Source organism: Acanthopagrus latus, chromosome 10 (genome assembly GCF_904848185.1).
Source record: "Acanthopagrus latus isolate v.2019 chromosome 10, fAcaLat1.1, whole genome shotgun sequence".
In the NCBI taxonomy this organism is placed as follows: Eukaryota; Metazoa; Chordata; class Actinopteri; order Spariformes; family Sparidae; genus Acanthopagrus; species Acanthopagrus latus.
In genome coordinates, this window is record NC_051048.1 from 2,546,224 (window position 1) to 2,569,947 (window position 23,724).

At 42.9% G+C, this 23,724-nt stretch overlaps 3 protein-coding genes across 11 annotated transcripts in view; 2 read left to right on the forward strand and 1 right to left on the reverse strand.

Annotated features, from left to right (window-relative positions):
* LOC119027736 (butyrophilin subfamily 3 member A2-like) overlaps positions 1 to 23,724 on the reverse strand; it is a 316,811-nt gene that overhangs the window by 266,649 nt on the left and 26,438 nt on the right. The window lies entirely within an intron of this gene.
* Positions 199 to 7,386, forward strand: LOC119026864. Of its 6 annotated transcripts, XM_037111486.1 has the most exons (17): positions 327 to 807; positions 880 to 937; positions 1,057 to 1,168; positions 1,767 to 1,848; positions 2,306 to 2,400; positions 2,741 to 2,826; positions 2,929 to 3,041; positions 3,187 to 3,309; positions 3,408 to 3,489; positions 3,690 to 3,753; positions 4,567 to 4,607; positions 5,037 to 5,221; positions 5,746 to 5,829; positions 5,921 to 6,141; positions 6,649 to 6,753; positions 6,845 to 6,890; positions 6,985 to 7,386. In XM_037111486.1, the coding sequence occupies exons 6-16, from the start codon at positions 2,745 to 2,747 to the stop codon at positions 6,879 to 6,881; spliced, it is 1,137 nt and encodes a 378-aa protein (XP_036967381.1). In that variant the 5' UTR covers positions 327 to 807; positions 880 to 937; positions 1,057 to 1,168; positions 1,767 to 1,848; positions 2,306 to 2,400; positions 2,741 to 2,744; the 3' UTR covers positions 6,882 to 6,890; positions 6,985 to 7,386. The 6 variants fall into 6 exon arrangements, with proteins under 6 accessions (XP_036967382.1, XP_036967383.1, XP_036967381.1 ...); XM_037111489.1 differs by lacking the exon at positions 2,306 to 2,400; XM_037111485.1 differs by lacking the exon at positions 1,057 to 1,168.
* On the forward strand, positions 8,410 to 22,266 carry LOC119026827. 4 transcript variants are annotated; one of them, XM_037111403.1, is made up of 10 exons: positions 8,410 to 8,800; positions 10,379 to 10,967; positions 11,722 to 11,830; positions 11,969 to 12,193; positions 12,540 to 13,583; positions 14,306 to 14,366; positions 14,506 to 14,576; positions 15,837 to 15,891; positions 16,667 to 16,861; positions 18,128 to 22,266. In XM_037111403.1, the coding sequence occupies exons 4-10, from the start codon at positions 11,989 to 11,991 to the stop codon at positions 18,804 to 18,806; spliced, it is 2,310 nt and encodes a 769-aa protein (XP_036967298.1). In that variant the 5' UTR covers positions 8,410 to 8,800; positions 10,379 to 10,967; positions 11,722 to 11,830; positions 11,969 to 11,988; the 3' UTR covers positions 18,807 to 22,266. The 4 variants fall into 4 exon arrangements, with proteins under 4 accessions (XP_036967298.1, XP_036967299.1, XP_036967297.1 ...); XM_037111404.1 differs by having other exon boundaries at positions 11,766 to 11,830; XM_037111402.1 differs by lacking the exon at positions 11,722 to 11,830.

Genomic DNA, 23,724 nt, shown 5'->3' on the forward strand with positions numbered 1-23,724 from the left:
AACTGTAGTTAGCGTGCTAACCAGCTAGCCCAGCCTGGTCCAAAGCTCCTGTGCTAGCAACATAGGTGCCAAACTCCAGCTAACTTCACTGCTAAAATTAGCTAACTAGCTTACAGCACTAACAGCTAGCAGAAGTTAGCAGTGACTCTGGTGCTAGCTGCCTCCTGTTTAACTCAGGTACCCTTCCACAGAGAGGCTACTCTCAGAAGACAGTCCACCTCTGACCAGGCTCCTGTCAACAGGTGAGCCCACCTGCTCTGATCACCTCCCTGTAACTCCCCCCTCCTGACACATCTGTGACTTCTGCACATTTATATCAGGTAACAGCCTGTTCATGAGACGTGCACATCTGAAGGAGTGTGTGTTGGAATGTGTGCAGCCTCATGTTGACCACAGAGCCTGTACTGTTTCACATGAAGACCGTGCGACCTCATCACGTGTGTGTGTGCGTGTAATGTCAGTACATTCCTCTTTCATATGCCGATATTTGATGACATTTAGTCAAGTGTGCGCCATTTAGCGTATGCCGAATTGACCACAAGCAGCCGGTGTTTGCAACGCAATCACGGATGTCCACTTAAATATCACCGGATTACTTCCACAGTGAAGAGAACGTACAAATCGGACATTTTCAAGGCGAGTTCGGTAGGCGATTCCCCCCCCCCAACGATTTCCAAGCGTTTATTTGTTCGTTTGCTGGCGTTTATTCGGGCTGGGCATATGCAACAGTGACGGATGATAGTTACCAAGCGTCGAATCGCCTCTGGGTAGTTAAACTAGTCTGAATGGCTCAGCTGTGAACACCAGGTGAGTTGAAAAACACAGACACCTGCTTTGAATAATTTGAGTCATCAGCTCATGAATGATTGTTTGTTGTAGAAGAGATAACACACACAGAGGCATCAGAGGAGAGGAGAAGACCTCCAGCTGAGCTCAGGTGGGTCAGCACCTATATTTATATATACACTGTAAAAAAAAAACAGTAAAATTACTGTTATTTTACAATGAAACAACTGCTATCTATCTTAACAGTATATTACCGTTTTTGTATTACAGTATATGAGCTGGAAAACATTTGAGATTTAAAAAACAACCAACAGGAAACACAGAACGTCTCCACACGTCCCGTCTGTCGAGCGTTTGGAAGAGATCGATATCACAGACTGAGGTGGAAACACTCAGTTTTACAAGACATAAGGACTTTAACAGCTGGTGTAATCTTTAACTCGTTGCCTTCACAAGTGTTTTATGTTATATATTAATCTAAACGTCGAAGCTAAACCTGCCAGACGAACGTATGTGAGATGTGGTGAGGTTTAAGTTCCAGTAAACAGAAATAATAAAGATATATTTACTTTATCATCTGAGTCAGTTTGATACTTTTGTTTGTCTAAATCTCAGACGTGTGTTTATTGTTCACACAGCTGCGACGATTCAAAAGTTTCCAACATTCAGATTATCGGTGAATCGCTTCCAGTGGTTTCATGATGGCGTGTTGTGTTGTGGACAAAACGAGGTCCGTTGCGTGGACTTCTCCTGGAGTCTGGTGGCTGGTTGAGTTGCTCGCTTGTCTCAAGAGTGAAACAGACGATCTGAGGAGTCGACTTTCCTCACAGCTGCTGTTTCAGGCTCCATGTTGCAGTCAGAGACGAGAAGAATGAGGCGTCCTCCGTCTGTGACGTCTACAGAAGCCTGTGGACGCTCTGTCAGAGACCCGACCTGCTTTAAAGATCTCCAGTGATGTGATACTACTCTGATTACTTTAGATAACCTGCTCCGGACCAGGACCAGGACCAGAACCAGAGCCAGCGAGCCCTTGGATGAAGTCAGGCTCAGCTTGAAAGTGCTGTGAGTAACAGACTAATATTCACAGCCTGTTTGTGCAGATGGAAAGAAAGAAAGAAGGAAAGAAATAGACAAAAAAAGGAAGGAAATATAGAAAGAAAGAAAGGAATGAAGGAAAGACAGAAAAAGGAAAGAAAGAATGAAAAGAATGAAGGAAGAACAGAAAAAGGAAGGAAAGAAAGAGAAAGAAAGAAAGATATCCCCTTTGCTGTAAAAGCCTCATGTTCCTCTCACACTCTTTATAGTTTTGCTTTACAGCAGTAATATAATGTGGTACAAGGTTCAGACTGGAACCAGTGCAAACGGAGCAGAGCTGGTTCTGCTGGACCTCCAGGATCCAGATCAGCCGGCTGCAGACGGGGAGCTCGAGACTCCCGACCGACACGTCTCGTCTGTTTTATCATCCGTAAATCTTTTATTGTAGGAAAGTGACTTTGTTTGAATCCTGTTTCAACCACAGGAAACACTCGTTAACCTGACGTGTACCTGAAGTGTTCATCACACAACACTTAGCTCCGGGCTAACACAGCAGACTCACCTTCCAGAGCGAACAGAGTGAGTCTTTTTCAGCGTCGTATCTTTTATACAATCAGTTTTATCATTTACACTAGCAGCCTGGTTCAGGAACCTCTCCTTGAAAAATAAAAACTCACCTAACCAGATAGTGAAGTGGTCCGGCAGGCTGACAGGTGAGCCACAGCTCAGCGTGGAGACCAAGTACACAAAACTAAATAATTGTTATTGATTCATTTTGAATATTTTCTTCTTACTGTTAGTAGCTCAGTTTAATCTCACTATCTTAGAATCATCTGGACCTGTAAGAACTTAAATTCTTAAATTAAATTAAATTCTTCTTCTACTACTTCCTCTTCTTCTTGGCGTGTGTGTGTTACAGGCAGATGATGGCGCGTGTGTTTGTGTTGGCTCGTCTCGTCCTGTCCCTCCTCCTGATTGGTCCGTCAGCCTCACTTCCGTCTTCAGGTGAGAAGACAGATGATATCCACACAGCGGCCAGTTTGATTGATCAGAGGAAGATGGCCGCCGTGTGAATATTGATTAGGTGTGTTCTATACTTGTGATCAGGTGATGTGTCAGCGGGGGCGGAGCCAGCCTCTCACTGCCCGCCTCGCTGGCTCCTGCTCGGGCAGAGATGCTTCGCTTTCTACCCCGTGTGGAGCTGCTGGAGCTCTGCTGAGGTAAACTGAGCAACTGAGCACAGCACACCTTATTTCATCACACCTGCGATTATTACCTGGCTGCAGCAGGGTTTAATGTGTGTGTGTGTGTGTGTGTGTGTGTGTGTGTGTGTGTGTGTGTGTGTGTGTGTGTGTGTGTGTGTAGTCCATGTGCTCTCAGACAGGGGGTCACCTGGCGTCCCTTCACACTCCGGAGGAGAGGCTGTTTGTGGGTCAGCTGATGAACACACACACTCCTGTGTGGCTGGGTGGACACCGGGCCCAACAGGTTCTTACACACAGCACAGAACAGAACAGAACACCAGGTAGTCCAAGCTCGAGGCCCGTCTGTGTTCTGTTTCACAAACGTTGTTCTCCTCTCTGAAGAACGGCTCCTGGGTTTGGACTGACGATCAGAACCAGGAAGAGACCGGAGAGGGCGGGGCTTGCATGCAAATGGACCCGATAAGTAAATAATTTGCTTTATAAGAACTGTGACTGTGGCCACAACGTGCAGAAGTCGTGATCTTTACCTGAACAGGTCACATTTGTCTCTAAACAACCCTGCAGCTGTTTCACACACCCTGTATCTGATCATGTTTTATTAGTATTCTTTAAAAAACGTCTAAATTGTGAGTTGAACGTATTAATTGTGTGTGTTGTGTTCAGGTGGAGAGCTGCACGGCGCCCCCTGTGGAGAGCTCAGGTTCTACATCTGCTCCACCGCAGCCAGGTAGGCTGAAGTCTGGACCGACGCTGGAGGAAGTGTCTTTACTTTAGTGATCTTTAAACAGGTCTGCTGCAGGTACACCTGTGGTGGTGTTATAAGTTGATGCAGTTTCATTATTGGGCGCCAAGTGTGAAGCTAAAGCCAGCAGATAGTTAAATCACAACCGTCTTCTCATGAATCTGGAAGCATAACGAGCTGCACGGCTAACTGAGCTAACTAGAGTCTTATGTTTGCTGATGTCTCAGGACGTGTTTGTAAAACGAGTTGCCTGCACTGATCAAACAACTCGTGATCAACTTGAGTGTTTACCGTCTAACTGTTACTCAGGTGCGGATCAGATTTCAGTCAGTGTTACTCGGTATGATTACTGTACAGTTGAGATGTGATGATGTGAGTCAACGGCTCGGAGCTCTTTTGTTAAGTGAAAGTAGATTTCAAGCGTTTATGTCACACAAAGAAAAAAGGGCCCAGTCACGAGACATCGAGCTCCAAATAAAATCCAAAATGTTTCGGGAACAAACAGGCGGAGGAGAATTCAAGAAGAACTAAACCCGGGCAGAGATCCACAGGAGACGCAGACAGACAGACAGAAAGTGAAGAACAAACACAGACTGAAAAACTCAGTGAGAGAGAAAAAGACGCCTTCAACATAAAACAGGAAATCGTGGCAGATTAACTTGACATGAGGACGGTTTCTCTCGACCGCCACATGAGGATGGAGTTGTATCATCTGCTTAATTATGTGTTTGTGATTTGCATTGTGGTCATTGTCCAACCTGAATGTCGAGTGCTTGATATTAATCTTTTTATCTCCAGTCCTGAAGTCTTACCTGAGGGCAGGGAACCAGTCAAATCAGGTGAGAGCATCTCTGTTTCCTCTGTGGCTGACCTGTATGGAGGTCTGTACAGTTTGACTTAATGTGCTGCTGGGCTCAGAGTTGCATGTTTGTATTAATGTGCATGTTGTATTTTGCTACGACTTTATAAAACTTCAGTCTGGATCAATTCAACACCTGTTTTTGCTGTCAATAATGCATCACAAGAGTCTGTTCAAGGTGTTATGAAGGACGATGAGAGGATCCGGGTATCTGATTTTTAAGAAATTGGGCGTATGTGGGATAATGGATAATAGTTGTTGACATGCAGGACTTGAACGTGTCTCTTATTTAAACAGAATCATTGGCTGTGACCAGAGGATATACTGTGTCGTTAGTGTAGCGGAGATACGTTATCTTACTGAAAAGATCCCGGCGGGATGAAACCACAGTTTGTTTCCTGTCTCTCAGGTCTCGCCCCCGGTGTGAGTCTGTTCGATGTAGTGTGGAGTCACAGCGACATGCAGGCCGAAGAGATTCTCCACTTGTCCTGCTTCTTCCAGGAGCTCCGGTCCGGCCGCCTGACGCAGCGCTGCTACGCCAGCTTCATGCAGCAGGAGGCGCTCTACCTGCAGGGAGTCAGCAGCATGCTGGAGGTCAGAGGTCGTCACTGACTTCATCCTCTCTTTCTTTCTTTCTTTCTTTCTTTCTTTTCATTCTTTCTTAAGAGGAAGAAAGACAGAAAGAAAGAATGAAAAGACATGTCTTTTTCATTCTTTCTTTCTGTCTTTCCATTCTTTATTTCGTTTCATTCTTTGTCTTTTCATTCTTTCTGTCTTTCTTTCTTTCTTCATTCTTTATTTTGTTTAATTCTTTCTTTCTTTTCATTCTTTTATCCTTTCTTTTTGCCTTTATTTTCATTATTTCTTTGTTTTTATTTCTTTCTCTCTTTTTCTTTCTTCTTTCTTTCTTTTCATTCATTTTTTATTTATTTTCATTAATTATTTCTTCCTTTCTTGTTGTCTTTCTTTCTTTCTTTCTTCTCAGGTTAGATGAGTCAGCTGATCTGTTGTTGCTGATTTCTTCCTGTATGATCATAAAAAATTAACTTGATGTTTGCTCTACCATAATTTTGATTTCCCATCTTAATTGGGCTGAACTGGTGTGACTGGTGTGACAGGTCCTGGTCAGCAGCTTGCAGGAAGCAGATGCTGTGAGATCACTGCTGCTGGACGCACTGGAACACTACAGCAGCAGAACCCAGGTGTGCCACACAGCCGGGCCTCTAATGAGATGAATTAAGACATTTAATTTAGTTTGTCATGTTGGTTCGTCATCACCGTCTCCTCCTCCAGAGCCTCCTCCATTCACCTCCGCCTCAGTGGCTCCAGTCGTCCCTCCAGTCTTTCCACTTTGTGGTTTTGGAGGAGCCGGTGTATTGGCTAGTGGCGCTGTCAGCCCGGGCCTGCCTCTATGAATTGGTCTCTGGGGTGCTGGTCAGGACTGGGTCTGGGTCTGAAGTCATCTACCAGGACTGGAGAGAGGAGAGTCTGAAGGAAGTTGTCTGGACACAAAGGTACCGTCAGCCATCAGAACATCCTCGATGGTGTTGTTGCACGCTGGTCCATTTAGAGCCTGTAATCTTTCACGGTACTCCATCACAAGTCCAAGTCCAGCGTAGTCCGCCATGACCCAGTTACTCAAGATAATCCACAGATCTTAGAGGAGGAGGACTGATGAACGAGAGGTGGTGTTCACGGCACGATGGAAACATTAATGGCGCCCGACTCGGCTGAACTTTACCGTTAGCTAGCTTAGCGAGCTAGCTGCTAGACCATGAGTAGATGTACGCCTCCTCCTGTAGTCTGCAGCAGCAGGTGTTGGGTTAGCATTTAGCAAGAGTTCATGAAAGTCAGGTGGAGTGTCGCAGTCCACCAAACATTCCTGTAGCTGATTAAACAGGAGAAACAACTGAAACAAACACAAAACGTCTCCGTGCAGCTCGTCTGGACCAGTCAAAGTCTCCAGAAGCTCCAAGATCCAAAAATCGATAACATGTCTTCTAACTGAATTTGTCCGGCAGGTACAGACAGGTGCTGGAGGAGCACCAGGACCAGGTGGACGCGTCTAAAGCGATCCACATCTTCAGGCAGCACATGATGAACCAGAAGAGTCTCCACAAGGCCGTGTAAGAACCAATCAGAGCGTCCGTCTGTGGACGTGTCCGCCCGTCGCTCAGTGAGTCTCAGTCTTTACAATGTGTGTTTCTTCTTCTGCAGAGGCTGCAACGATGATGACATCGGTGACACCTTATGAAAGGTGAAGGTGAGTCAGACAGATTGCTCTCAACAAGCCCTTTAATTAGATCAGTGGTTTAAGCGACTGTAACGGGACGATAACGACATCGCTCTGTTTTCAGTTTGTGTCTGGATGCAAGCGACTGCCTGTTGGAGCGAGACTGTACCTGCCACCAGGATGAAGGAATGTCCTGAACTCCAACGTTTACGCTTTATATTGTGTTTCACTCCCATTGTATGAAGTTAGAACTGTTGTGAAGTGAGCGAGAGGACGGCGGAGTCGCCTCAGTGAAACCTCAAACAGCTCAGAGGTCCAGCATTTATTTACATGAATGTCCTCAAGTTTTTCTACTCTGTCTGATATGAATTGTAATATATTAATACAATAAGCTACGTCTTGTTTAAGTCCTGTGATGAGACATGAATGTTGACCAGTCTGAAGGGCTGGATGGAAATAAATAAATAAATAAATAAATAAATAAATAAATAAATAAATAAATAAATAAATAAATAAATAAAAGTTGGTAAGACTTTCAGTTTATCTCTGTTTTTACTCTTTTTAAGTTCACATAAGAAAATAAATAATAAAAAAAAAAAAAATCTCAAATACATTTAATATGGGATTCAATTCAATTAAATTATATATTTCTGTTTTTTATTTGCATGGGAATTTATTTATTTTTGTATTTACTCTGCAGTTTTACTTATAATTAATAATCATTCTCAATTATTTAAAATTACTGTTAAGTTCATGTAAGAAAATAAATAAGAATAAAAAATAAATGTCTCAATAAATACATTTAATATGGGATTAAATTAATATACATATATTTTTTTTTTAATTTGCCTGGGAATGTATTGACTTTTGTATTTACTCTTCAGTTTTATTAATAATTAAAATCTGTTTCAATTATTTAAATACAAATAAAATAAAAGATGGTGAGACGTTCTGTTTATTTCTGTTTTTACGCCTTTAAAGTTCACATAAGTATTAAATAAAAATAAATAAATATCACAATTTTTTTAATTACCTGGGAATTTATTTACTCTTTCTTTTATTTATAATTAAAATATTTCTTAATCATTTAAATAAAATAAATGTAAATATGAATAAATAAACAGAGTTTTTAGATTTTCTAAGCTAATCGGTGCCTACATTTACATTTAAAATCATTTTCAGCTGTTTAAATGTGTTTTTACTTATTTATTCGTTTTTAATCTAAAAAATGGCAAAGAAAGGTGTTGTAAAGTACTTTTACTCCAGTACTTCAGAGGGAGATGTTGTGGGTTTTTTTAATGACGTCACAGCTTCAGTAACTTTATTAATTAACATTTTCCCGCTCAGAACTGTAACGGCCCGGCGCACGTTACACACGTTACACGCGCACCGCCGTTACTCTGGTGTTCTACAGTCGTGTGTAAGTACACGCTGTCAACTCGTGCACGCGTGGACCCGTGTCGCACGCGCCCGTGCCCGCGCCTGAACCCATGCGTGTCGCTCGGGTTCAGGCGCGGGCACGGGCGCGTGCGCATGGGTTCACGCGTGTCCTGCCCTTGTGCTATGATCCGGCGCGTGGACACACACACACACACACACACACACACTGCATCTCTCTGCTCACACACACACACACGGAGAGAGGAGGCGGAGACCTCCATCTGCCCTGCTCGGTGACCGACCCGTCATCCTCGGGCTCGGGGAAGAATCGGATCAGCTCACCGCCACATTTCTGCTCCGCTCCGCGGCCGGGCGGGGGATGAGGAGGCAGCCGGCGGAGACGCGGAGCAGACACCGTGAGAGAAGAAGCGGACAAAAAGGAGGGAATTTAAACATGGAAGAAGTGTGTGGTCTATATATAGGCTATGCCCCGGACTGCACCACCACCGCCGCCGCCGCCACCACCGCTGCTGCCGCCGCCACCTGCCCTCCTGGTACCGGTAAGTCACGGAGGGGAGATGAGCTGGTGTGTAACGGTCAGACCCGGGGCGGGTTAGCGCTAGCAGCGTCCGCTTATCGATGCTAACTGACCCGTGAAAATGACTTCTGAGGTCCTGTGAGGTCGGGTTACCGTTCAGCCATGTTGCAGGAGAGCGAGGGGGAGGAGGAGGTGGGGAGGAGGGATGGAGGGGAGGTGGGGGTAACGGCCGGGCTCCTGACACCTGCCCTCGTTCCCGGTAACCGTTGGAACCGTTGAACAGCCGTTAGAATGTGTAAACTGGCGGTGGAGCGTCAGTGGAGGAGCCCGCTGCCATCCCGCACCGGGAGCCGACTTTCTGACTCGGTGTGTCGGGGAGCCGTTCAGCCATGTTGCAGGGGGGGAGGGAGAGATAACTAGCTAACGGCGGGGCTCCGGGGGCTTTGACACCGACCGACACCGAGGAGGGGAGGGGAGGTGGGGGGAGAGGAGCGAGCTGCTGCCCGGTCATTTTCTCTCCCCTGTCGGATGCGGATGCGGCGGCGGCTGGCCGGACCGTGTCGCCTAGAGACGGAGGCAGGAGGCTGAACGGAGCGGGGTCGATGAGGGTAGAGGGAGAACCGCGGCCGTGAAGACCGTCGGTTAATACTGATTAATTACATTTTATCATTATAGATTCATGTTTAATTATTTTTTAAATAATTTTTTGAATTAAAATAAATATTTTTAATTTTTTTTGGGGTGAGAAAAAATATTTAAATATTTTTTGCATACTGTAATTTCTTCTGTGAAGCACAGTTTATCTTATTTTTATATTCAGATTTTTATTTGATTTTTAAATTATTTTTTTGTCCTTATCTAATGCCATGAGGCTGTTTTGTGAATGAGATAGGTCTACATATATATTTTTAATTCAATTTAAGTTTCATATTCTATAAATTCAACCTGTTCCAGTTGTTTAAAACATTTTTAAAATTTAATTGATTGTATTTATTTGCATTACATTTAGCATTTATTTCAAAGGGAATATTAAATTCCAATAATTTTTTAAATGATGTATATTTTTATTTATTTTCACGAGATTTAAATACAAACACTGTGGATGTCTCTCCTCAAATATACAATTAAATACCAATAATTTAATGTTTTTGTTATTTTCTATGATATCTAAAGGTTTAGTCGTGTTTTATGACTGCTGATGGCCGCCGGGTTAAACATCTTATTCTCTACAAGTGCCAGGAGTGATCAGGGCTAACAGCTGCTGGCAGGTGGAAGTAGTCGCTGATGATTATTGATCATAATTGATGATTGTTTGTCGGTGGGAAGGTCAGGGCAGGAGACACAGCAGGGTCCGTTACCATGACGATAACAGCCATGATTTATCCCCTTATTATTGGGCCTTACCCATTCAATAATTCATTCATTCACAGATTCACTTTGTTCATTTTTTCCCTTTTCTCCCTCTCTTCTCCTCCCCCCTCCTCCCTTTTTCTCCCCCCCACCTCTCTCTCTCTCTCTCTCTACATCTCTATTCTCTTCTGTCCTCTCTCGCCCTTCATCCTCTCCTCTCCTCTCCCTCCATCTTTTTCCTCTCTTTCAGGTCAATGAGAGGCAGCAACAGCTCGGTCTGAACATCAGATCCTCCCTCGTTCTCTCTCTCTCTCTCTCTCTCTCTCTCTCTCTCTCTCTCTCTCTCTCTCTCTCCAGCTCCTCCTTCACCTCGATCTCCCCTTTTTTCTCTCTATCATGCTCTCCTCACTTCCATATGTTAAAACACAGTCGTCTTATTTTAGCAGCACTGCCTTCCTCCTCCTCTTCTTCCTCCTCTTCCTTCTCTCTTGCCCTCCTCTCTTCTGAGTTTTGACTCCCTCTCCTTTCACACACACACACGCACACACACGCACACACACACCGGAAAATGAAGCGTGGGTCGAGTGTGTTGCAGCCTCCCTCTGATGCAGCCAAACGACACACACACCCTGCAAACACACACACAAAGACACACACCGGCAGTGATGCTCACTCACTGAGTGTGCCCAACGTGCACGCTGAGCACACGGCCGACGTGCACGCTGAACACACGCCGGACGCACACGCCGCAGGTTCGAGTCCCTTCCCAGCAGCCACCTCTCTCTTCAGCCCCGATGTCAGCACCAAGATGGCGTCTGACCTCCTCATCAGGCTGTCAGGTAACACACACACACACACACACACACAAACTGACACACACACATATATTGTTCATTTCCCCTCGGTGAGAGTAGTCAACTGATCAGTTTATCAGACAGGAAATTAATCAATGACAGTTTTTATAATTGATTATTACTTTAAGCTATTTATCATGAAAATATTCCAAGCGATGTCGTCTCACGCATGACTTATTGTCTTGCAATTTAGGGACAAAACATTTAATTACAGTCATTTTCTGAACTTAAGACTTGTTCTCCTACTTGCCCTCACACAATTATTGCCACATTACTGATCATTACTGATCAATAATCTCATTGTGTTGAGTCAACCCTACATCGATGTGAAGCAGTTTGTCGATAATATGTTGATTTTTTGATCTTGTCGTCCAGTCCCAACATGTCATCATGTGCTTTAGAGAAGATTTCATTATATTTATTCTGGTGATATAGCTAATAAAATATCATAGTATTATTTTAAGGCTGTATTGCCCAACATACAGTGATATATTTAAGGTTTGGGTGATATATCCTGTTCTTAAACATGAAAATATTCAATTCAAGTTTCTCTCTGTTATGGAAATAAGGAAATTTGAAATAGCCCAAAAAAAGAGATAAAAACAGAAAACCCCACCCAGACATGGACTAATCACTGATATCTGATATACTCATTCAATCAATCACTCAACTCATTTAACAGTTTAGACACTAGTGAGCTTTTAACTTTGTGGCAGCAGTTTGTTTTTGCCTGTTTCAGCATGACAGTGTCCACACAGTCAGATACAGAAATGGTTTTCTCAGGCGTCACACGTGAGGGATGAACTCCAACAGGCAGATTAATCAACATGGAGCTGAGTGATGTTGAGGTGTCCACATACTTTTGGCCACATAGTGTTCAGTCCTGTACTGTCATGTTGAGCTGAGAGCAGTTATCAGTCTGTAAAGTGAACTCTGCTGTAATCTATTTACAGTTAACCTGAATCAGATCACACTTCTCTCTCCAGAGGCCACCCAGAAGGCCCAGATGCTTCCTGGGAGGCAGGCGGAGGCTGAGCCTCAGAGGCGCGAGGCCCTGCCGGAGGTGCGCGGCGGGCAGCAGGATGAGCCGGGCCTGGCTCTGTCACCGGATGGACCCGGGGCGAGTCCTGAGCCACCATCACTCACACACACACCTGATGGCAACACCACCACGGACACACTGGCCTCAGACATGCTGAGGAAACTGGCAGGTACAGCTGTGTGTGTGTGTGTGTGTGTGTGTGTTCATGTACTGTGCCACCTTTGGTCAATTTATATCAAATGAAAGATATTTAAAGAAATATTTAGTCCATCTTGATCACTTCTAAACATCTTGTTTAAATCATGGATCAGAGTCCAAAAGTCAGTAATGTAAAAGCACTGTTTTAGATCCTGTGAGAGGCTGGAACCAGAGAATGTTTGGTATGAAATAATTAAACATTATTTTAATGGTTGTAGATAAAAAAAAAAAAAATCATCACACATATGAAGTTCTTACATAACATGTTGGACTGCAGGCAATAAACTCACTGACACTTGATTTCCCACCAATCACAGAACGTCAGGAAGTGAACAGCCACGTGGTGAGAGTCAAAGAAGAAGAGGAGCCGATGGAAGTCGACACCTTAGTTGAATCTGACCTCATCCACAATCGACCAATCACAAAAGAGATAACTCCACCTCCCTCAATCGTGAGCCACCATCTATTTAGCATTAAAACAGAAGACCAGGGTATCAGTGGCACCAAGATGGCAGAGCAGTTGCACCCTGGAGCCAAAATGGCAGACCAGTGTCTCCACGGCCTTAAAATAGAGGAGAAGTTTTATACAGGAGGCAAGACGCCAAACAGCATTGTCTCTGGAGGAAACAAGTTTCAGATTAGAGTCAAAATGGAGGACCATGGTATCTCTGGAACCAAAATGGCAGACCAGCGTATATCTGGAGCCAAGATGGAGGACCAGCTTCTCTTTAAAGCTAAAATTGCAGAGCGGCCTTTCACCACAGCCAAGATGAGCAACACCTTTCTCTCTGGAGCCAAAATGGAGGACCACTTGTCTTCAGGAGCCAAGATGGAGAAACAGCTTCTCTTAGGGGCCAAAATGGAGAAAGGGCTTCTTCCTGGAGCCAAGATGGAGAACCAGCTTCTCTTTGGAGCCAAAATGGAGAACAGGCTTCTTCCAGTAACCAAGATGGAGAGCCAGCATCACTTTGGAGTCAAAATGGAAAATGGGCTGCTCCCTGGAGCCAAGATGGTGGAACAGTTTCCTTCAGGAGCTGAGATGGAGAACCAGCTTCTTTTTGGAGCTAAAATGGAGAACAGGCTTCTTCCTGGAGCCAAGGTGGAGGACCACTTTCCCTCAGGAGCCAAGATGGAGAACCAGCTTCTCTTTGGAGCCAAATTGGAGAACAGGCGTCTTCCTGGAGCCAAGATGGTGGACCATGTTTTCTCAGGAGTAAAAACAGAGGAGCAGCTCTTCTTTGGAGCCAAGATGGAAGACCAGTTCACCTCTGGAGCCAAGATGGCTGACCAGTGCCTCAGAGCCGTGCTGTGGCAGGACATGTCGGTGAACCTGGCATCCACACTGCTGCACCAGCTCTCAGGTAACACACACGCGCACACACACACACACACACACACACACACACACACACACACACACTTCTTAGAATTATAAAATGATATAGTGATTGTGTAAACCAGAGATTAAAGTGTGCCTTACAGGGGGAAATGAAACAAAACAGAAAAAACATACACACACGTAACATAACATGTATAAACAACCTTCATTTATTAAAATATTAAAGTAATAAACAAGTAATCTTTAAGTAAATGTACTCAGTTACATTCCACCACTGCTCTTTTCCTGTTCTATACTGTGAGCATGTATCCACAACTGAAACTGACGAAACAAAAACAAATAAATAGATAGATAAAGGCTCAATAAATAAGTTAATATGCCATTAAAATCACCAAAAGAATATAGAAAATAAAAGTAAGCACTCTGTATTTGTCTACTTTTGTATTTATTCCTCTAATATTTACTTTCCATTTAAATTTCTTTTTGAATGAAGTTTATAATAATAAGCTTCGGATGAAGTTTAGTTTTCAAAATAATATTTCTCGTCTTATTTTCTGTCACGTATCAAATGTTTGCTCTAAAAATAAGGATCAGATGTTCAGAAAATATCCTGTTTGTGATTATTTACACAGTCAGCACCTTGACACTAACACTAACTAGTATTAAAACTGTTATTTATTATCAATAAATGATCATTCGTTAGTGTTTTTGTCTTTAATGAAACATGAATGTGTGTTTGTGCAGAGCGGGTCAGTAAATCCAGCAGTCGGCTGGTGGAGAGGACGACTTCGCCCGCCAGGAGCAGGTAAGGTAGCACCTCCTGCTGGTGTCTGTCAGTGATGTCATGTGACCTCTGACCTGCTTTGTTCTGTTTGACAATACCTGTGTGTGTGTGTGTGTGTGTGTGTGTGTGTGTGTTCATGTGTGTGTTCTCCTTTCTGTAGTCCTGTTCTGAAGATGAATGTGGACCCGCTCCGCTCCTCCCCTCTGCTGAGCGCCCAGCAACCTCCACACGGTAACACACACACACACACACACACACACACACACACACACACACACACACACTCAGATACAGTAGATGTGTGAGTAGTAGCCACATGCATTTGGACATGTCGCAGTGTGTGTGTGGATGTAACTACAGCGGCTGTGTGTGAGGAGTCAGCTGCTCCCGTCATGCCGGAGGAGGCGCAGATCTCCTGCACGTCGATCACCGTCTCACGGGACACAATCACACACTGAGTCAGTCGTTGTGCTCGTCAATGACGCGTTCGCTCGTCAATCTCGGTGTAATATGCAGCGATGAAACACGACACTGTCAGTCAGAGGGGAGGATTAAAGGAGCCGTTTCAGGGAAGCACTCAGTTAATTCACGATCAATTAAACATCGCTCAGATTAATAATCGTTTGATTGATTCTATTTTTAGGGTCTATTTTCTTCTACTTTACTCCAATATTATACTTTCACTGACCTGCTTTTATTTGAAAACTTATGACAATGATACCAAATTACTTATGATATCCACGCAGCTCGTCTGGTGTGATACAAGTCTGAATCCCCAAAGTAATTTTAAAAGACGTCAGCTGAGGATTTATGTGGACAGAAGCAGAGATGATGCTGGGTTAACCAGCTGATTTAACTCCTCTTAGTTGGATAGAAAGTTGAATTCAGACAGTGTGCAGTTGTATTTTACTGTTTGGTTCATTAAATACATGTAAAAATCTTTTCTACTTTTGTGGGTCCATTTTGTTCATGTTTTAACCTAAAAGTGAAGAAAACGTAGCAACATAACGTAACACGTCTCAGCTGAAACTGGTGTCTTGAGGTCCAGACCGGTGTCATGAGACAGGACGGACCGGGACCAACTGGTTAGCATGCTAACATTAGCGCTCTTTCTGCTGCAGATGAGTTTTAAAGAGCAGAAGACAGTTTTGTGCCGACTGCACTGAGATCAGTAGATACGCAGCTTTGTTGACTGTGTACATTCAGTCTGGCTGCAGTGTTTTAATGCAGCATTATTATAATATTATCACTTTAATGATTGTGTTTCAGTGAGCAGTTTTTCCTCTGTTATGGATTCAGGCAGCCACCAGATGCCCTTTGGGTTTATAATAAAGATGCTGCTGAAGAGCGCCGACTAAACACTCACACTGAAGTTTATAAATAATAACTTCCATGGGGACTCGTCATTAGTTGTGGAGCGCAGCAGAAGATTTATTTCATGATTCGCATCGCAGAGTAATGAAGACTCTTTCTTTTCTGTTTCTCTCACAGAAACTAAAAGCAGCGCGAGCAGAGATCAGACCACAGGTGGCTCCTTCTTCTACAGGTAACACAAACACACCTCTGAGGACGCTCATTGACTCGATGACTCCCCGGAGGAGAGCCAACTCAAAGCAGAGCGCCGCGCTGATGAGAAACGTTTATAGGAAAATCTAGAAGTTACACTGAGCCTGTGGAGTCGTTTGTTCCTGCAGAACATAAACTTTTGTTTAGTTCAGCGAGGAAATCTTCACAAATCTTCACTTTGATGAGTTATTCATGGAAACTTATAACTAATAAGTTTAAGTCTTCAGACAGAACCAGGATATCGAGGACAGAGTCTGCCAAAATCAAAAATAAATGTAATATTTAAATGTAATAAATGTGATATTAATTTATTTTTAAACAATGATTTTTTATTATTATTTTTTATTTTTTATCTTTATTATTTCTTGTAGTTTTTTAATTGTGTCAGTTTCAGTCCTCCGTACAGAGCCAGTCATTTCCCGCGGTCTCCAGTCTTTATGCTAAGCTAAGCTAACCGGCTGCTGGCTATAACGTATTTCTCCAATATTGTCATCGATGATATTGATCCACGCTCGTCATCTGTCTAACTTTTTAGTCCACAACAGGCTCAAACTTTGTGAAAATTGTTGATCTTAAAGGAAAATGGTAAAAATAAAAACGTTGTCTTTAGAAGAAGTGAACCATGTGACAGCTGCTGAGCCAGACGGTGTATGAAGTCACACGCGAGGTCACTTTACGTCCACGAGATGTTTCAGTCAGTCACATATCTGTTGCCGTGGCGACTGTGACACATCCTCACCTACCTGTGCCTCCAGGTGTCACGTGTGCGGCTTCGAGACGGACGGACGAGCTCTTTTCCAGAGTCACATGACGGAACACCGCCAATGGGAGCGCGGCTCCTTCTCGCTGCACTGCTGCTTGTGCGACCACTCGACCAATCAGGAGGCAGAGATGAGGGCTCACGCCAACACACACATGCAGGGGAACATGGGAGCCGGCGCAGAGATGAGGTGAGCTCACTTCACCTGTGTGACTGATGCAGGTGTTTAAATATAGTTACACACCTGCAACATGAACTGTGTGACTCACAACAAACTGGAACAACATTTATAATGTTTAATGTGTCGAAGCTGCAACAGTTATTATAATGATAATTATTATGAATATTACAAAACAATCTTTTGATTGACTTTGATTTTCAACAATAAAGTTAAAACTATAAGAGAAAGAATATATAATATTTATCAACAGCGGATCTAAACTGACTTTATCTTGAAATATTAAAACTTTTAAAGATTTTTTTTAAGAGAATTTTTTCCTTTGAATTCGAGATTTTTTTCTCTAAAAAGTGACTTTCTCAAAATATTACTACTTCTTTTGATGTTCTTTAACCTGATTTTTAAGTATTGCATTTGTTTTCTTGAATTATTACAATTTTATTTTCAAAATATGACACATATGAGATATATATAATTTATGTTTTTCATATTATTTGTTTTCACATTGTTCTTGGAATATTAAATAAATAAATAATAAAAAATAATAAATAATTCAATTATTGTCCAATAATATATTAAAATATATATAATATAAAAAAATATAATATGTATATATATATATATATATATATATATTTTATATCTTGTTATTGAACTTTTAATATTAAAATATCATATCAGGTTTATTTTGAAAATATTTTGACTTTTTTCCCATAATTCTTTTCTCAGAAATAAAAAAAAACATTTTTTATAATTTCTTATTTTTTGCCTCTCACACATTTCACAGAAGATGAATGTGTCACAGCTCTTTGGTTGTATAATAATGACCCTCAAACACACACGGGAACATCTGGACTGATTATCTGACCGCTTCACACAGTAACCTGTTGAAATAGTTTCACACAGCAACAATGTGACGTAACAACGAGGAGCAGAAGACTCCGGTTAACATTTAATATCATTAAAAAGAACATCACTTACTTTCGTCCTTCAAACAGTGTGTGTGTGTGTGTGTGTGTGTGTGTGTGTGTGCAGCAGGTACTGATGTATCAATACTGCAGATAATGAGGATTAAACAGAATCAATATGTATCTTTATCTTTAATGACGCTCATATTCAGGATCAGTAATTAAGGATCTTATGAAGTCGATAGTTCAGTAATGTTTCTGTGAGTCAGATCTGACAGATGACAGACGGTCAGGTGTGTGTGTGTGTGTGTGTGTGTGTGTGTGTGTGTGTGTGTGTCATTAACCCCTCCCTCCCCCTCCTGACTCCTAGATGCCCCGTCACCCCTCCCACTGCCGCCGCCGCCTCCAGCAGCACTCCGACAGTTGCCATGGCAACCCACCCGGAGAATAGCACCTCTGAGCATCGCTGCCGCATCTGCCAGAGGTCGTTTCCAGGGCAACAGGAGCTGCTGGTTCACTTCCAGGGTCATCGCCAAGGCAACCAGTACCGGTGCGACCGGTGCGGCCACCTGACGCGGACAGCCAACAAGCTGGTGGAGCACGTGCGCGTGCACACGGGCGAGCGGCCGTTCACCTGCGACCTCTGCCCGTACAGCGCCAAGCGGCGGGACAGTCTGCGCCTGCACTGCAAGGTCAAACACCCCGCAGACGTGCACACGCACCGCTCATACGTGCACGGAGACAATCAGCGCTCACACAAACACCTGCAGCGGCTGCACACGCCGCCCAACACACACACTGCTGCTCCCTCCTCCTCCTCCTCCTCCTCCTCGCTTCCTCCTCTTCATCCCGCACTCTCTGACCGGGCAGGATGGAGGGAGTTATCTCCTCTACTCCCCATCACCACGCTCATCTCTCTGAAGCCACGCTGCCCTTCCTCCTCCTCCTCCTCCTCCTCCTCCTCCTCCTCCACCTCCACCTCCTCCTCCTCATCTTCCTCCACCAAACACTCCTTCCTCGGTTACCTTGGTCTGACCACCTCTTTGTAAATGCTTTGTTTCCCTTTGTCTCCTCCTCTCCTCTCCTTCATCTCTTCTCTCCTCTTTGATCTTTCCTTTCCTTGTCTCCTCTCGTCATCTAGTTCACATGTTTCTCCTCATTTCATCTCCTCTCCTTCTCCTCTATCCTTGCCTCCTCTCTCATCCTCTTCCCTCCTCTTGTTTTGTCTCACCTTCATTTCTTCACCTTGATTCCCCTCCTCGTCCCCTCCTCCCCTCTCCTCCTCCTCTATCCATCCTCTGGACTCTTGATGGATGTAAAGCTCTGTAATGTATCGGGGTACTGTCACTGAACACTGTATGAGAATGTCAATCAGCTCCTGTTATGCTAACTGCACTGAAACACAGATACGGAACGTTTTTTGACTTTATTAGACTTTTTGCATCATGCTCGTGAGTTTTGCTGCATTCCTGCCTGCTTCTAGTCGGTCATATAATCACTGGACTTTAGCTATTTAACCGTGTGACATATTTATTGCCTGTCTCTCTCGTCCTGCAGAAACCCAGAGCTTAAAAAAATCCTCCCGCTGCACGTTTTAAAGAAGAAAAGTGATGTTTATTGTCGAGAGCCTGTCGAGCTATTATAGAGAGAATCACTGCTGAGTTATCTTAGTACTGTTGGATTCACAGTATATCTAAGTGCAATATCTGACTGATAAAAGTGAAACAGCATTGTAAAATACTAAAAGATACAAAAACCATCAATCGATTGATCATTCAGCTTTAGTTTTCAAAATGCAGTGATTTTATTCATGTTTCGACGGTCGTGCTAGCAGCTCTGTGAGGCTCACTTAACAGCACTGTGAGCTAAATGCTAACATAAGCATGCTAATCTTGGATTTAACAGTTAAAGTCTGGAGACGACGTCGATGTCGGAGCCTCGTTCACTCCCGTGGAAGCTGCTCAGTGACTTCCACGGTGTCAAAGTACCCAGATCTTCTGTGTTGTGGAGTCCGTAGAGCCGGCTAACTTCCTGTTTAGCACCCAGCTAACTTGAATACAGAGGAAAGTAAGACTTTCCAAATTTGAATAGCTCCAGTTATGACAGTGAAACGAGTCATCTCTCGGGGTTGGACCATTTTATAGACGCTTCTTTCATAACGTTAGCGTCTGAGAAAAATATTGGGGCCATGTGGCTTGATGCTAACATGCTTACAGCAATGATGCTAACCTGCTGATGGTTACCAGGTGATGTTTACTGTGTTCAGCAGCTTGCTTTTAGCATGTTAGCGTGCTTAACTTGAGCTAATTAGCATTTAACGCAAAGTACACAAGAGGCTGATGGGAAAGTCTCTAGTTTTGCAGATTAAATTGGAATTTAATTCAAATAATTCAGACAATCTACTAAAATAGCTTGACTCATATTTCAGCCTGGACTGATTGTTGTTGCCATGTGTAGCACCACTGCTAGCTGCTAGCTGCTAGCATGAGTAAATAAGCTCCAGCTGTCTCTGATAGACGTTAAAATTGAGTTTTTCACAGTGATATTAAAGCACTTTATAACCAGGAGATGCAGACGCCTTCAGGATGGAGAGAGAGAGGGTTTGTGCCAAACTTTATCAACATTTTTACATTACATTTGTATCTTCTAATAAAAATAATTGATGCTGAAGCTCCAGACAGCTTCACCAGGTTTACATCTCCTCTGAGATCATCTACAGCTTTGATTTTAATAATTTGAAATCAGTCTAAAGGCTGCAACCAACATTTTATCACTTCACCATTAAATAGTTAAACAGTTGCTTGTTTTATTCAACCAACAGTCTGAAACTCCTAAATATTTACTATATTATCATACAAACCAGGAAATATTCACATATGACAAGCTGGAACTGATGAATAACTGATTAATTAATCTTTCACTTCAGCATCTTTCCACTGCCGTCTCTTCTTGAGGATTTTTGAAGGCACCAGGTTTCTGGAGGACAGCGATGATATTTCTAATATTTGTGTTGTATATTGATAATGTATTTGTGTTTACATAACTACATGAGACTCCTGAGAGTCTGAAATGTCTTAATTTAAAGTTGCACTATATGTAGTTTCTATTAAACAAAAAAAAGTCAAGTCATTTTAAAATACGTAAGCCTTTTTTTTAACATGAATACTAAACCAGGAATGTTTCTTTTATCCAATACTACAACTGATTCAGCAGGTCTGATGTCACTTCCTGTTCTAGTGGGTGGGGCCAAAGTGAAGCAGAGATGGAAGCTAACTGGCTAAAGCAGCAGTTAACAAACGGGAACATTTACTTAAAATATAAATCTCATGGATAATTAATTGCTTGATTTTTTTTTTCATGTTTTGTTTTTTTATTATCTTTTATATCAGAATGAAAAACACTCTTAAAAGAAGACTAAAGCTAAAGTAGGACACAAAATGGCCGCCTCACTCTCTCTGATATGTAATTAAGTCATGTATTTATTACTTGATTGTATTGTTTGATTTTAACCGTTATATATAGAGTGTTATTGGCGACCTAAGATTAATTCTTCAAACTGCCAAACTCTTTGCTAACAATTTAACATTCAGTTGAAGTGAGCGGAAGAGCTAACAAGTTGGTTAGCTAGCTTCCTTGCTAGCTTGCTAACTGATGTCAAGCGACGAGGGGCGACTTAAAACATCATTTTAAATGAAGAATGTACAATTTGGCAGACAAACAAGTTTATGCTTTACAAGGACATATGAACAATGCAAGGAAAAATAAAAACACAAAGTAGAACCTGAACAGAACACAACATGGCCGCCACTTGTAATCAAAGTTCTGTATTTGTTACTCACATTGCCTGATTTTACCCGTGATATCGAGGCTGTTGTCTGATTCATCCAAACTGCCAACAAGCTTCCTCGCTAACAAGCTAATGTTCAATTGAAGTGAGTGCAGGAGCTAACAGCTTGGTTTAGCTAGCTTCCTTGCTAGCTAGCAAACCAAAGTCACGCTCAGTCACAACTTCATAAAACTAAAATACAATTTGCACATTCTAACTAATAAGGGAATAATAAAGACCACGTATTTTTATTTATTTATCTTTATTGTGTTCTTTTACTGAAGATTTATGTTTTTGTTTTGTTTTTTATAATGGTGATGTTGCACAGATTAGTCGTCGGAGGTCAACAGGAAGTGATTTCAACACCGTCCAAACTTAAAGCTGAAGCAGCTCCACCACAGAAACCTGCACATACGTGTTGCTTTAACATGAAATGTATCTCCAATCAATGGTGCTAGACTCTGCAGAGCCTGAGAGCTGCTTTATATTTCACTTTAAGTCATTTTACTAGAAGAAAAGCATGAAAGACAAAAACCTCTCCAGCTTTTGAAGCTGGTGATCATCTCAGTTTGTCTCCCTCTGACGTTATTTGATTTATTCTTTTTTTTTTTTTTTCATTTCTCTCTGCTGTATCCTGTTACTGTTTGCTGCTGCAATGATCAATAAAGTTTAATTTCCTCTGACTCATCTCCACTCACACCTCGTCTTTACTCAAATCTCTCTCTGAGTGCAGGAGATCATGTTACAGAGCACGAGTGGGTGTTAAAGAAATCTAACCTGTTCACTGGTGCAGAGATTTGACTCACTGTAAGTAGTAGTACCAGTACCACTCAGTAGTAGTACCAGTACCACTCACTAGTAGTACCAGTACCACTCGGTAGTAGTACCAGTACCACTCGGTAGTAGTACCAGTACCACTCACTAGTAGTACCAGTACCACTCGGTAGTAGTACCAGTACCACTCATTAGTAGTACCAGTACCACTCACTAGTAGTACCAGTACCACTCGGTAGTAGTACCAGTACCACTCACTAGTAGTACCAGCACTATAAAGTACCACAGAGTCATATAATAATGAGCTGGACACAAAAATCTGTCAGAAATGAGAGAAAATCAGAGAATCTGAGAGCCGTTTGAGAGAGAAATCAGGGATGAAGGTCACACACCACACTCACCAAACGAGTGGGAGGATAAGTGTCAATCGCCATGGGTCCTGTCCCCTCCTCGGCCGTTGCCACGGTTACCTGGCATGTTGTAGCGGCGAGCAGGAGGCCCCTGTCCATTGGCTGGGATCGGCTGCAGGCTCGGCGAATCATCGGGCGGCGTGAGGGCAAAGAAACAGGACACGTGCACGCAGAGGTCATTATTAGATTTTGGAGGGATGAAGATAAGATGTGAAGGGAGGAGGAGGAGAGGAGGGGCGGCTGAAGAAGAGGAGGAGGGACAGTCACTTATATTTTCTTTTCATGGTCGAAAGGTTAAAGGTCAGGACGGAGAACGAGGGAGGCGCAGTCAGACGGACAGAAGCTGCTGTTAATGTAGACGACACGTCTGATTTTAAGAAATAAAATGTTTTAAAAGAAAACTGAAAAACATTTAATGTTTAAAAGAAACATTTGACATTACTGGAAACATGTTTACTCTCTTTTTTGAGCATCAGATGTTAAGATTGATACCACACTTATTGTGACTCAAGAGCAGAAGATGAGCTGAACCTAGGTCAGCTGTCGGTGCTCTTTGCACTCTGCAGGACTGAAAATCAATAAGTGTTGTGTGACCGGAAGAGATGGAGGAACCACAGCCGAGGGAGAGGAGGGAGGAGGAGGAGGAGGAGAGACAGGAAGGACTGATGGAAGGAAAACAAAGAGTTAAACTATGAGTTCATGCGAGAGGTTGAAGTGTTGGGCGGAGGTCTGGATGGGTCTCCTGGTGGAGGACGAACTCAACATCATGTTCTTCTGCAAAACACCACAGTGTGAAGCATCTTCATAAGGGAAGGAACATCAAACCTGCAGGACCAGATATAGAGCTAGATAATTTCAAAATAAAAAGCTAATTGTTTCATTCTTCAACTGCTAATAAAAGGCTTAAAATGTTGGATGCAATTGGATGGATGCAACTGGTTGGATGGAGCTGGTTGG

Excerpts from the sequence above, each read along its gene's own strand:
- LOC119026827 (XM_037111402.1), top strand. The coding sequence starts at position 10,697 with ATGAAGCGTGGGTCGAGTGTGTTGCAGCCTCCCTCTGATGCAGCCAAA. Across the intron at positions 14,577-15,836 it reads CGCCCAGCAACCTCCACACG|AAACTAAAAGCAGCGCGAGC; the intron begins GTAACACACACA and ends TTTCTCTCACAG. Across the intron at positions 16,862-18,127 it reads GGAGCCGGCGCAGAGATGAG|ATGCCCCGTCACCCCTCCCA; the intron begins GTGAGCTCACTT and ends CCTGACTCCTAG.
- LOC119026864 (XM_037111487.1), top strand. The coding sequence starts at position 2,745 with ATGATGGCGCGTGTGTTTGTGTTGGCTCGTCTCGTCCTGTCCCTCCTC. Across the intron at positions 3,490-3,689 it reads CATGCAAATGGACCCGATAA|GTGGAGAGCTGCACGGCGCC; the intron begins GTAAATAATTTG and ends TGTTGTGTTCAG. Across the intron at positions 5,222-5,745 it reads GAGTCAGCAGCATGCTGGAG|GTCCTGGTCAGCAGCTTGCA; the intron begins GTCAGAGGTCGT and ends CTGGTGTGACAG.